The sequence below is a fragment of the Danio rerio genome, chromosome 7 (genome assembly GCF_049306965.1).
Source record: "Danio rerio strain Tuebingen ecotype United States chromosome 7, GRCz12tu, whole genome shotgun sequence".
Lineage (NCBI taxonomy): Eukaryota > Metazoa > Chordata > Actinopteri > Cypriniformes > Danionidae > Danio > Danio rerio.
In genome coordinates, this window is record NC_133182.1 from 45,374,628 (window position 1) to 45,389,454 (window position 14,827).

At 36.2% G+C, this 14,827-nt stretch overlaps 1 protein-coding gene across 1 annotated transcript; it reads left to right on the forward strand.

Moving 5' to 3' along the window:
- The first annotated feature begins 2,302 nt into the window (after nucleotides 1-2,302).
- Nucleotides 2,303-14,528, forward strand: ca7 (carbonic anhydrase VII). Its single transcript, NM_200813.1, is given in 7 exon segments — nucleotides 2,303-2,432; nucleotides 4,744-4,941; nucleotides 7,430-7,548; nucleotides 7,654-7,749; nucleotides 8,692-8,754; nucleotides 9,298-9,453; nucleotides 13,524-14,528. Coding segments are annotated over 7 exon segments (792 nt in total). The 5' UTR covers nucleotides 2,303-2,395; the 3' UTR covers nucleotides 13,647-14,528.
- Nucleotides 14,529-14,827: the final 299 nt, after the last annotated feature.

Sequence of the window (14,827 nt, forward strand, 5' to 3'; positions counted from 1 at the left end):
CTGTGCTGCATGATTTGTTCACAAACTGTTGTTTGGTTCTGAAATCTAACAGCTTGTGTTTCATGTTGCTTTATTTTTGTCTCATTCATTTTGTAAATTACAGTTCTAGTTGAGCTAGGTGTCTCAGACAGCAGCTTTGACCCAAACACGTTAATTTTATTGCATCACATTGCACCATTGTTTTTTGTAGTAACACTAGCTGTTAAAGCAGCCAGTAAATGTCTCATCACAGTTTTGCTAGTGTTACATGTTTTGTTGCTGTCACAGCTGTTTTTACACACAGCTTATTTACTATTCTGACAAAGTATGACTTCATTGCTCACTACAATATGTTATTTGACTGGAAAAAAGTGTCTTGCAGCAGTATTGCAACAACCCACAATCACTAATCGCCTGTCGGTGTAAATAGTTTGAATATTGCAAAATGACTAAAAATAAAAACCAAATTGAATAAAGGAACAGCTTAAAAAGGGTAACAGACTCTTTTTTTGGCAGATTCAGGAAGTCTAAAAATTGTAGGATGCAATGAAGATACATGGCTTAAACTTTTAATTTTAGTCTTTGCCTCCAACTAATGCAAAAAAAAAATAAAAAATCTCAAAGGAATAGTTCACCCAAAAATGAAAATTACCCCATAGTTTACTCACCCTCAGACCGTCCTCAGTATTTGGCATTCTTCTTTCAGATGAAATTAGTTAAAGTAGTTTAAAAAACAAAAAATAAAATAAAATAAAACAATTCCTTGCTGTATAATGATGTTGTGTAGGGGCTCTTTTGAGCTTTCCAAAAGTGCAAAATTCTGTCATAAATTTAATTCATACACTGCCAAGGGGTTAGCGAATGTCTATGAAGTGGATCAATGTGCTTTTGTTTAAGAAATACGTGTAATTTTAAAATTATAAACTCAAATCACAGACTTCTGAAAGCACAGAATCTCAACAACTCAACAACAATCTCAATAACTTCTTGACTGACTTCTGACTTGGTATATGATATGTTTGTAGCAGAAGCTGTTGAATAAATGTGTCTCACAGGGACCACTTACTACACAGAAGACACAATAAAGAAGAAAGTTTTAAATTTTCAATTTGTTATTGGCGTTTAGACATCCTTATTCGTCTATATTCTATGAGCTTTTTACTGATGTATTCTTCATTATGATATGATAGCATTTGGCTGAGACGCAAATATCTGAAATCTGAGGGTTCAAAAAAAAAAAAAAACTGAAAAAAGTCACCAATAAATATTCAAAATAAATGGAGATATATTTGAACATAGACTATACCAGCTTCATGCATAGTAAACTTGGGGTTTTTATCCAATTAATTAAGATTTGCCCCAGATTACAGAGCTTTGATGTCAGACAACTTAATTTTTAAAGTGCCACAGGTAAGTGTCTCAAGCAGACATCTTTAAACAGATAGGTATCCTGAACAATACAATGACCCAGTTGAAAGGTTTGATTCAGAAAACGTGTTACTCATGACAGATTCACTGGAAGAGGTGATTTATGAGGGTCCCTTAGGCTTATTGCTTTTGTGCATCCCAAAAACTAAATAGGTGGCTTACTACAAACATTATTTTTAAATTAATACATTGTTTAAATTGCTTTTTTTTTTTGTTAACACTGATTCATAGCAAAAAGTCATAGCTAATATAAATGATAACGTTCATCAGAGATTTTCTTATATTGTGACAAATGTAAATATAATTGGTGCTTTCTGCTTGCTCTCATTTTGCTAGTTTTCAGCATCTTACAAATTAGGCTATATACCAGTGTTTAGAAAGAGTATTCTATTTTGGTAATGATCGTTTTGTTGATATTGACCAAGCCTGTGTTTCTAATTTTACTAGGCCTATACTTTTCCCTCTTTCTTCTACTATCCTCCTCCTCCTCCTCCTTTGTACTCATTTCATTGACATATGGGGATTTTATCAGTTCTCAAGTCTCATTACATAATAATAAAAAATATGTTTTGTTTTTTTTCATTTGATAGCAAAACACTACCAAAATAACCTATTCAAAATATCTACATCAATATCCCTGCTTACACCTAGCTACATGAGTAGACTCAATGATGCTCTTTCTTTCAGTGGATTTCACCAGGTGAAAAAAACTCGTTCATTTGCAATCTATAGTTAAAATAAGAAGACTGATAAGTATCCAAATGAAGACAGAAGTCTTCGACAGCGCAATCGGCTTTAGAGGAGGCGGAGCCTGAGCGGATCAGCTCATCTGTCAATCATCGCTCTTCCTTCACCTGTGTTACCGCTGTCAGTATATTCAACCCGCCAACACAAACACACACGCACACACATTTCTCCACACACTCCTCCACACACTCCTCACTTGCGCTCTTTCGACATCTCACACGCTGCTCAGAGAAGAGGAGCAATGACTGGCCATCACTGGGGATACGGAGAGGACAACGGTAAGTGTGCCAATTTAATAACCTCCGAATCCACATCTCCGAGTTTACTAGAAGCCATTAAACTAAAGTCGTTGTGTAAATCAGTTTGACCACCGCAGAACACCGTATCTGGTGAACTTTTGCATGTGGTACTCTGCACATATTTTAAAGATTTTTTTTGTCCTAAAGCCTGGAAACAGTTATCAAAAATAACATTGTTGAAGCGAGTTAAGATAAAATAAAATGGGAGGAAAAAAAGTCTTGCAATTTATAAAATGAGTCATATTGTGGCAACAATATTTATGTAATACAATTTAAAAATATGCATTAGGAATGTTGGACTACAATTTTATGATTTAAGCATTGCACAGCTTATCATTTTAGTTGATGAAGTAGCCATGCAGGCTAGGCTAAGTACATCTCAAAAAAAAAAAAAAGTTTATGACAACATGTTTCTACCGGTTAGATGCAGTAAAAAAACAAAACATCAACACAAAAACTATTCTTACTGGCTATTTTTTGCCCTGAATTCTGAAGCTTTTGTTTTCTACATTTAAGTAATTTTTTTGTGTGTTTGTGCTTTGAATTTATTCTATCTGGCTGATGTATCATGTGTTGTTGAAATTGAGGTAGTTCTTCGCACATTCAGTCTTTCTCATGAATAATATAATCTCAGAAAAGTATTCATTAAAAATTCTAAATAGTGAAATCAACAGCAACCATCAAAGTACAACAGTACTGTTCACAGAAAATGAAAGAGTGCTGCTAATGTTGTTTTGAAGTCATTCTTGCATGTGATTTTAGTCGGAATATTTAAAGTACCATGGCAAACAATGTATGGAGCTATCACTGAAAGAATGTGCAAATATAAAACCGATTTTACCTCATTGTTGTTGAATGCTCCCTTCCTTCTTGGGTTGTACAATCTTCAATATAACAACAACAACATTATATGAGGAGTTCAGATGCAAAAACCTCTAAGTGCCATCTAGAATTTATTTTTCTACAATGAGCATTTTTTTTTTCTCTGCTTTTTATGTTCATATTCAGTTATTTCATGTTAACAATGCCGAAAATAACCTATTCTTTACCATTAAAGTGAAAGGACTAAATCAAGACATAGAAGTCTGAGAAAAATGCAAATCTTTGAAGAAAATTGCATCTGAACTTCATATATACACCATAAAGATAATAGTTTTTCTTCTCTTTAGAAAGATGTACCTCTATGACGGGATTTATTTGACTGCTTGAGCAGACCATCCTTCACCACCCCTAACTGTCAGACTGTGAGCTAGATATGGTGTGCTAAAATCATGTCCCATCTTCAAGTACTGTTTGTCAAAACTGTCATAGCACACAAGACTTTACTGTTTTGACAGTTCTTGAAGGCAGGACTTGATTTTAGAGATATGCAAATTCTTGTTCACTAAAACTTGAAAGTGTGTTTTTATTGTTATGTTCAAGAACAGAGAGACAGATTCTACTAGATAGACCAGCAGCTGTTTTATGTTTATATGTTTGTTCAGTCATCCATTTATGTGCCTAGTCATCTGTCCTTAGATTTAGTGTAACATTTGGCTGCCCAATCTATTGTTAATGCGGGATTAGCCCAGTGATCTTCTAAAGAGATCGTTTGCTGCTTAAACATAACAGGCTGGAAGAGATGTTAAGACAATACAGTTCACTGACACAAACATTGGAAGACAAAGTTGTTTGGACACACTCAACAATATAAAACATGTCATCTCTGTAACTTGTTTATGCAAGCTTAAAAAATTATTAACCATTAACAACAACAGACATTCCTAGCATAAAATCTATGCCATATTAGAAGATATAAAATAAATTAAATTGTTTTAATAATCATTCACTGTTTAGTTTTAGATTTTGTTTGGAATTATTAATAATAATTATTAATCATATTTTCCCTCAAAGTAGATAGATAGATAGATAGATAGATAGATAGATAGATAGATAGATAGATAGATAGATAGATTTTTTGCAGGCACAATCTCAGCAAATGTTACATTTAATGTAAGAAATTCAATTTAATTTTACCATTGTTGTCAAATTGAATAGAAATTATAAAAACTAAAAGTCCCATAGAAAAAGTCAAACATATAACATCTTAATATAAATAGTGATAAGACCCATATGCATACATATCTTCTAATCACTGAGCTCAATTTTAATGTCCATTTGTGTTTGTGTGTGTTTGTGTGTGTTTGTGTGTGTGTGTGTGTGTGTGTGTGTGTGTGTGTGTGTGTGTGTGTGTGTGTGTGTGTGTGTGTGTGTGTGTGTGTGTGTGTGTGTGTGTGTGTGTGTTTTTTAGGTCCATCGGCATGGCACAAAGATTATCCCATAGCTGAGGGGAATCGCCAGTCACCGATTGATATAGTCCCTTCAGAAGCTGTGTTTGATGCCAAACTGTCTCCAATCTCACTGTCTTACAACAACTGCACCTCTCTCAGCATATCTAACAATGGCCATTCAGTGGTGGTGGAGTTTGTTGACACCGATGAGAGATCAGGTTAGTTTCAGTGGCATGACAATATTACTGCTTTAGATCTGTTAGGTGAACGACACAGCTTGGTTTAGTTCTCCTTGCTCATTTCCTCTCATTAAATCTCTCATTTCATGCAAGGTCACTGTGAGTTTTGTGTGTGTGATCGAAATGTTAATTTTCCTCAAAAGACCCTTGACTAGCTGCAGTGTAAAAAATATTGCTGCCTTTTTTTTTTTTTTTGGGGTTGAAGCTTTATTGTTGGCTACACTTCATCAGTCAAACTGACTAAAAATATATACAGTTAAACTTTCTGTACCTTTAACAATTTAGTTAAAACCTGATCAGCTTCTTAAAAAAAGTTAAAGCAACATACATGTTTGTTGTCTTGACTTTTTGTCATTACGTTTTGTTTTGTTTTTACAGAGTGAAGATTGTAGCAACACATGAATGATTTGGAAAAAAAATAATGTATGAATAAAGCCATTTGAGTGTACATTATTTTACTATTGATGAAGTGACATGTCCTCAATATGATTTCACAGGTCAGAATTTGCGAAACAGCAAAATTATTTGCATTTCTTCTGGTATTCCACATTTGCATGTGTTTTAAATTGATGATAAGTAATCTGTGAGAAATACATCTAGAAATAACTGAGAAAATGAGATCAGAGTGTGAAAAAAAGGATAGAGACAGACCCTCGTCTCCAGTGCTATCAGACAGATTTTTTTGTGTGTGTTTTTACATCGTGTTACGTGCAGTGTTGGAGACAGCTACACATTAGAGAAAAGAATAGCTCAACTACAGTCAAACTGCACTTCTAAATATAGTTATCTACACTACAAATTACTTCTTAAAAGTAGCTAGTTACATTGAAATTACTTTTTTCAAAGACATTTATTACAAAAATGTGAAGATTTTAAGTAAAATATTTGGGATTTAAAACGGAAAGTGTAATAAAATTATACAATGTCAATGCTCAGTGGCTTATTACGGTTTTTAACTATCAGACTGTCAAGAGTCAAAGTACAACACTGCAACTAATGTAGCTAGTTAAAGTAATTAACTTAGATTGAGCACATGGTACTATCTAAAAAAAAAGTTCTCCCTTCAGGTTACTTGCCAACTGATTGAATTTCAAGTGCAGTTACTGTGCTGTAATGATGCTGTGCTGCTTCGTACCATCACAGGTTACCATCACTAAATGTACTAAGCAAGCCACTCTGCTACCGGCTGGAAAAAGCACAAGACATTGTATGATAAGAACCTGCATTAATGTCGGGCTAAGTAAAAAATGTAGCTGAGTAACTTGTAGAAACTGTATCTAGTGCATGGTCACACACACAGCAGCAATTTCTGGTCATTGTTGTTTTTACCCCTCTTTACACTCTGAGTGACTCTTTAAAAAAGCGATGCCCACTTTACATGCAAGTCAAGGTTCATTCACACAGTTTTGCATTCAAAAGGATAGTTCACCCAACAATAAAAATTTGCTCACCATTCACTCAATCTCAAGTGGTTTCAAATGAGTTCATGAGTTTCTTACTTCTGTTGAACACAAAGTTATTTTGAAGAAAGCTGAAAAATTATAACCAAGCAATAACTTCCATAGTAGGTAAAACAAATGCCATGGATGTCAATAGTCACTGGTTTTCGTTTCAGTTTTTCAAAACAACTTTATATTGTGTTCAACAGGAGAAAGAAACTGTTGTGGAAATCTGCTAAAATTCAGTCAGACAAGGGTAAGAGCAAAGCAAAAAGGTAGTTTATTAAAATAATCCTGCAGGATGACACCTGTTATACACAGAGAGAGAGTGACTGTAAAAGACTATGTCTCAGTCTTTTAACAGACAGTTGAATACTCATCAGCACGTATACACTCACCTTTGTGCAAAAGTACAGGAAAAATACATTTCTAGTGGGAAAGAAAAGATCTTGTTGTGGTCTTCTAACTCCCGACTTGGAGTGCTACAATGTATCAGGCTTTGGCCTTGGCCAGTATCAAACTGCTTCTGTCTGCATTTTAAGAGAACATGTTGTTCATTTAAAAAATTCTATCAGAAAAACTTGAACAGGTTTGTTACAAGTTAAGGTAAATGATGACAATTTGAAATTTAGTGTGAACTATCCCTTTTAGCTGCTTTTCCATAATTTTTTCATATGTAAACATGTTAGACAGACGTGTCTCGCATCCTTTGCAGCATCTGACATGGCATGACACTGTAGTTAAATGTAGCACCTTGCATTTGCTTTTCAATCCAGTTCTTCTTCTTTCAATGCATTCTGTGCGACTGGTCTCTTAAAGGGACATGTCAGCCAATAATCCCTCCATCCTCAATGGTTTGAATCTTATTTGAGTTTCTCTCTTCTGTTGAACACAAAAAAAAAAAATACAAAAAAGATATTTTGATTCTTCAAGGGGGAAAAAATCAACAGAAAAATAGCCAGTTGATGGTGAGTAAAATCTTCATCTTTAGGTTAACCATCCCTTTAAACTTTTTTTTTCTTGTGCAGTGATTACAGGAGGTCCTCTGGAAAATATGTACAGGCTTAAACAGTTTCACTTCCACTGGGGAAGCAAGGGTTGCTGTGGCTCCGAACATACAGTTGCTGGAAAAACCTTTGTTTCTGAGGTGAGGCTGCAGATCCCGGGATCTCTTTCTGCTCTAATGTTTTTTTTTACACAGTCTTCATTATCACAATCCTGCGACATGAACACTCTCTTTATTTCCATCCAGCTTCACCTGGTTCACTGGAATGCCAATAAGTACAAGTCCTTTAGTGAGGCTGCAGTTGCCCCTGATGGCTTGGCGGTGCTTGGCATCTTTCTGGAAGTTAGTCTCAGTGGGAGTCTGGACTCCTTTAAGACTTGTGTCTATCTATGTCTATTTGTCTTGTCTGTCTGTCACTTTCATGCTCCCTTTGATTAATGAGATATTGGATGCGAGTATGAACTGTTGGAAGAGTGTTGTTTTAATAGAGTTTCATACCGCACGCCCTATGGGAAAAAAACCCTTTGCATTTCACAATAATTTGATTGCAGTGCTTGCATGTCAATACTGCACTTCAATACTGCGACTAAAACCAGCAAACTCTACATGTCTTAATCCGATTTCTGTTTAGTTCAACTATGACCTTAATCGGATTAAATTAATCAGAAATCCTTGTTTACATGGTATTGTTTTAACCATATTAAAATGATTATTGGTGTCCATGTAAACATACATAATGCCTAAAAACGAAACCAATGCTAAATGCAACATAAACCCAATTACTAGTTTCTAATTTTTACCTTCTCTAAAACTGTTATAAAATATAATGTGTGTAAAACCAGAAATTTAGGATCCAGTATAGACATTAAAGGACCTATTTTGTCGTACAAGGAATTTAAGACAAAGAATAAAGTACTTTAGCACTATTCTTTTTTTATTTAGGAGAAAATAAAAACAATGTTTATAAACTAATACTTTTGTATTAGTATTGTGGTATAAAGGTTGTATTATTCATCTTTTTCAATTTATACTTTAAAAATGTCACATTTTTTGGTGCTTAAAAAGAGAAAGTGTTGCTCAAACCAATCATAATTTATTTTCAGGCACAATTCTGTTCGTGTGCAAATTAAGTCAAAACATAAAAACAAACATGATGTTTTTCATTGCAAACATCTCCTTATTTCAACTTTTGCCTTTGTGGAATTTACTAACTGTTTTCATGCTGGTGTTTCATGCAGATCTTTATTCTAAAAAAGTGTTTAATTATTTTTTGTGTTGTTTCAGACCGGTGATGAGCACAGAGCTCTTCATCAAATAACAGATGCCTTGTATATGGTTAGATTCAAGGTAAGCTATATACATTTAATGGGAAAGCATCAATTCGGACAGAAGGCATGAATGAATAAAGGTCTTAGGAAAGCACTACTTTAATCCCCTTTTTGCATCTGATTGAATTTGGAAACACCCAGATGCCTCTTTGCATGTGATTTAATTTGGAAATATTTGTCTTGAAATATGTTAATGATTTTCTAAGCATTCAAATGAACACCACTTTCACGGTGTCTATGAGTGACCCTTGTTGTTCTTTGTTTATTTTTTTTCATTTTTATTTGTTTTTTTGTTTTTTTTGACTTGGCATTACTGAATTACATGGCTATTCTGCTTCATTTTTATTTTTTTTTATATTTAACATTTTTATTTTATGCAGTTACTTGCATTGTTCTTACTTGCCTTAATTTTTATGTACAGGTAGATTTCTTAAGGAGCACAACCAAATATCAGTACCAAAGAAGACTAAATTTCGGAGATTTGTCCATTCATATTAGATGACCTCTAATAATCAGAACAGAGCAGTAGAGTACTTGCATGAATGCTTTTTTCCTCTTGTAGGGCAGCCTTGCTGAATTTAAGGGCTTTAACCCTAAGTGCCTCCTGCCAAACAGTCTTGAGTACTGGACATACCCGGGCTCTCTCACCACTCCTCCGCTGTATGAGAGCGTCACGTGGATTGTGCTGAAAGAGCCTATTTATGTGTCAGAGAAACAGGTGAGCCACATGATTTCTCAAGTTTTGATTAGATGGCAAACTGATTATCACTTTATTTCTGAAACGGTATTGCTAGTGTTTGTCATGGCCATCATCTGGTCTATTGACAGATGTCGGTTTATGAAAATGAATGGTTGTGGAGGGAGATGGATGTGGGAAACTCTCGGGCTGAATCAAAATCATTGGTAGTGATGTAAATTAGGGATAATCCACAATATCCCGATATGTCAGCGATGACTGTGGATCTAGCCAGAAAGGATTTCTGCTGATGTGATTGAATGTCTGGTTTTATGGCTGTTGATGTGGATTTGTAAATGATTCTAGTGTTTGTTAATATTAAAAAGCAGTATGAAATATTACAGTGGTTATAAGGTTTAAAGGGGACTTATTATGCAAAAATCACTTTTATAAAAGGTTTTTAACACAGTTGTGTTGAAACAGTCTGTGAATATAGCCAGCCTCTAATGATAATACTGTATTTTTTATAATCACACTTGATAAAAACAGTCTGCAGAAACACTTTGTTTGACATTCTTCCTATATGTCCTCAAAAGGAGAAAGCCCAGCCGCTAGTGGTGATTTCTCCCTCATTGTATAGGATATTAGTCTTGTTTCTTAATCTGCCGCTATGCTGACACGCGGGCATTTGTAGCTCCATCATCTTTTCAAAAGACAGCACAATCTCATTTGAATTTAAAGTGTCATTTAGGATAAAAGCCCAATAGGGTCAGTTTCAAGAGTTATAAAGCAACATTTGTTAGGTATTTTAAGCTGAAACTAGGGACATCAGAGACTTATTTTATCTCTTGTGAAAAAGTCATAATGGTTCCCTATTCGTTTTTAAAGTCTGTAATTAAAGGCTTTTTTTGAGACAATGCAACATTTTTAAAATGTCACTTTTTTTTTTTAAGTCTTTTTAGATTTTAGATTATGGGAGGCACTTCTGTTTTAGGGAATTTTGACTAAAAAGTCATTTCAAATCATACAGTGCTATTACAAGGAGCCTTGTCTTAAACAAGGTTGGGGAAAAGTAATATTGCAATCTTATGTCACTTTTTTTTAACTAAATGTGTTGCTTATGCCGAGTTAATACCCCACAATTTTCAAAGTAGTCGTGTCAAAGATGTTTTCACACTGCAGTACTATCTGTGCTAGCATTTTGTCACTGCTGTGTTTACGTTGTAGGATGGATCAGTGACAGGGGGTTCACACTGCATGACTTTACAATAGGGAGGAACGCTCACATTTTTGTCTCAGTCCGCAAACTACATCTCACAACCAACGGCACACGGGAAGTGACATGAAAAACATGTCAATACCATGAAGATTATCTTGTGTTATTAACTACATAATGAAAAAGGGGTTTATTTTGCTCACCTGGCTTTTCAAAGGAATTAGAAATTTCTCTTAGGGTGCTTTCACACCTAGACTTTTGTTTTGGAATCTGTCTCGTTTGCCAAGTTAGCACGGTTCGTTTGGTATATGTGAAACCAGCAATCGCACTCGGATCCATGCCAAATCAATCAGTCTGAGATAGCCTGAATGTCGTGGTCCCGACTCGATTGAAACGAACTCTGGAGCGGATCGATTGTAGTGAGAAAGCAAAATGATCCGAGCCCTATGTAATAGGCATATATGGCTATTTGAAGAGAGAATTATCAGTAGGGGCGAAGCAGTGGCGCAGTAGGTAGTGCTGTCGCCTCAAAGCAAGAAGGTCGCTGGGTCACTGGTTCGAGCCTCGGCTCAGCTGGCGTTTCTGTGTGGAGTTTGCATGTTCTCCCTGCGTTCGCGTGAGTTTCCTCCGGGTGCTCTGGTTTCCCCCACAGTCCAAAGACATGCGGTACAGGTGAATTGGGTAGGCTAAATTGTCCATAGTGCATGAGTGTGTCTGTGAATGTGTTTGTGGATGTTTCCCAGAGATGGGTTGCAGCTGGAAGGGGATCCGCTGCGTAAAAACCTGCTGGATAAGTTGGCGGTTCATTCCGCTGTGGTGACCCCGGATTAATAAAGGCACTAAGCTGACAAGAAAATGAATTAATGAATTATGAGTATAGTGCAGGGGTCGGCAACCCAAAATGTTGGAAGAGCCATATTGGACCAAAAAAAAACAAAAAACAAATATGCCTGGAGCCACAAAAAAAAAATGTAAAGTCTTATATAAGCTTTATAATGAAGGAAACACATGCTGTATGTATCTATATTAGCTGTATTAACCTACTATAAAAATGACTAAGTTTTCTACAAATACATAATGAGCCTTCATGATTAAATAGCCACTGAAATCAGGTGGTTGGTGTTTATTTCGTTGTCATTTAAACACTTCAGCACAGCCTCTTGTCTTATTAGTGGTATTAATTTGATCATTTCTTCTTGCGGGCCATCAGAGTTCACATACCTGCATAAAAGCGCGTTGAATAATGGTCACAGTACAGGCAATTGAGTATACTGGCTCTGAATTAATGTTCTTGGTTTGCTGATAGGTGATGTTACTGCCATTTTAATAGCCCTTTCTTTCACTGTTTAGCGGAGAAAGGTATGTCTTTAATTTTTGTATTATCTTGGTTTTGTTTTTGAAGTCTGCAAATAGGTGTTCTAATATGTTGATGAATGACTTCTTCATGTAGTCGCCATCTGTGAACGGTTTTCCGTGCTTTATTATCTCCCGTTTTGTTTACAACAGCTACCTGCCTGGCATCCCGCCCTGCTGATAGAAACGTGTGTCGCAGGCTATGACGCAAATATTCGTTGACAGAAATTTTGTAATTAAATATTAATTCTAAACACTTTTACAGCATTTGAAAACGTTAAAAATGTTTGTCCTGCTATAGAAATCATATTAAAACAAAAAAATATATATTAACCTCCCCCATCTTTTTCCATTTTCAAACATTTTTAAAAAGCTTCAGGGACCCACAAGGGCAGCACTAAAGAGCCGCATGCGGCTCTAGAGCCGCGGGTTGCTGACCCCTGGTATAGTGGGATGTCATTCTTACCGGTTAATGTGCGTTTCATGGTAAATACAAAAATGAAAGCATGCTGAACTAATAACGAGAGCTGTTTATCCGTTAGGAACATTTACCGAACTGCAGTCTAGCCAAGGGCTCTGTATGAGAGAGTCTTACCTCTGATTTATATTTGGTGACGATGTCTGTGGACGTCACCATTCAAAATTAAAGCGCAGCTTTCCGCTTAATGTCTTATTGCTCATCGCCATAAATTAAAACAAGGACGCTTGACAGCTGAGCGGGACAAAATAAACCATGAAACTCTGACCAATGTAAGGAGAGTTAACTCACATGTGACTTGTTTTAGCTCTTTTGGTCCGTTTAGAAACTTTGCCATGTGAAAGCGAACCGCACCAAGAACAAAGGGCAACATTGTAACAATTTGAATCCCTGTTTCAGAACAAATGAATCGATTCACTGGTGTGAAGGCACCCTTAATTTTTTTTCCACCTGGTTGTGGTCTACCCCAGTTCAGATTAGAAACAACACTCACGCAGTGCTTAACACTCAACGCTTGCTCTGCTGCGCTCGCAACGTGACAGACATGCTCGTCTATCAAGCATGTGTTTACATGGAAAAACAATGAGAATTAGCACACTGGAATGTAAAGACACATGTGAATGAGCCCTAAGTGAGCTTTAGAGAATTCTTTCAAACTCTCACTGATCTTTTGTTGCATGTGTCCTCTGCTTTAACCTTTTCTTATTATGAGATTTACATTTCAGACCCTCCACTCAATGTCCATCTAAAAGACTGCTGTGGATTTGTTTTCCGGCTGTGTACTAGTCTCTCAGACTTTGTACTAAATTGCATTAAAGCAAGCATGAGCAGTTTACCATGTTGGCGACACAGTTGCGGCAGCGGCCTAGTGTGACTGGCATGAGGCCACAAGACTTTGATCTTCTACAGCTTATTAAAATGATTGATGAGCTATAAGCGGAAAAAGCTCAGGAGATTCACAGCATGGAGTATCAAGCCTCTTATATAAGACAGCGAACTAGAGTTGATTTCTTTTTCCTGAGCTTGTTTTTCATGCTGTTTTTTTGTAATGTTGTTTAATCTTAGATGGGAAAGTTTCGCACGCTTCTGTTTAACGGTGAGGAGGAAGAAGACCGAAATCGAATGGAGAACAACTACAGACCACCACAACCACTGAAAGGCAGGATGGTGCGAGCCTCTTTTAAATAGCCTGGTGCTTATTGATGAGCTGGAGCTTCAAAACCACCAAATATGATGAACTATATTCTTCAAAACACTGTTCCTTGATCACTTTTGAAGTTCAGACGTATATTAAGGGTGTTGGGTTTGTTCTATCATGTCACTGTCTCTTGAACGCTGCTTTAAGGTTTTGGGCAATGACCTTAAACACACAGCTTGACTGACATTGAGCTCTTTGAATCCGAGGCTCTCCATTTTTAGATCTCTTCTCATCCACCTTGATCAGGCTTGTGCAAACAGATCCTCGTTGTAGATTCAAAGGGTCCAGGCTGTGGGTCTGGTAAGCCCACTGTCGCCTGCTTCTTCACCGGTGTACACAGTAAGAATGGATCAGTAATCCAGGAGTCTGAAATTGAACCCGTTCGTCTCCAGCTGGGGCTCTTGTTAACTTTTGATAAGGCATGCGCGGTGACATTTAAGCTCTTCATAGTAAGGTAGATGGTTGCACTCAGTTGACGCTTGAAGTTGCATGATTACACAGCGTTATTTTGGATTTTGTTGTGATTTTATAAAGTAAGTCGTCTTTGCAGACTGTAGTGGGACTTTGTTTCCTGGCAGTGAAACTTTATAAATGATTTTACAGTAATGTGTGGAGGTTGAAATGACTGATGGATCACGCTGTGCACACTTTAAAAAACAAGTTCCTATTATTAATGTAATTCCTAATGGAATCTCTGGCAGGGGAGTGACGGAAGCTCTCCAACAGCTCAGAGCCGTATTTAGACTCAACTCCTGGAAAACATCCAGCTCAGACGGCAGGGATTTTCTTTTGGATGTGTTTGGGGATTTCATACATTTTGTATTGTAATTAGGTATGTTAAATATGTACAAAATAAAATTATTTTAATAATCTATTTGTGGTATTTTATTTGTCACTGTGTTTCGTGCATGACGTGTAAACTATGTTGCTTCCTATTTTAAAAGTAATTGCAATGAAAAATGCCACAAATTAAATGTTCATACATATTGATGGGCATATATGATTTGTCCTGCACAAATATAGATATTCAATCAGATAATGTTTACTTGAAAGGACAGCATAAGCACCTTAACACACCACTAAATCAAGTTATTAAAATAACAGATGACTATGCACTGAAAACCCTATTATATTTGTAAACATGCATCCTAATAAAACACTACTCAATAAA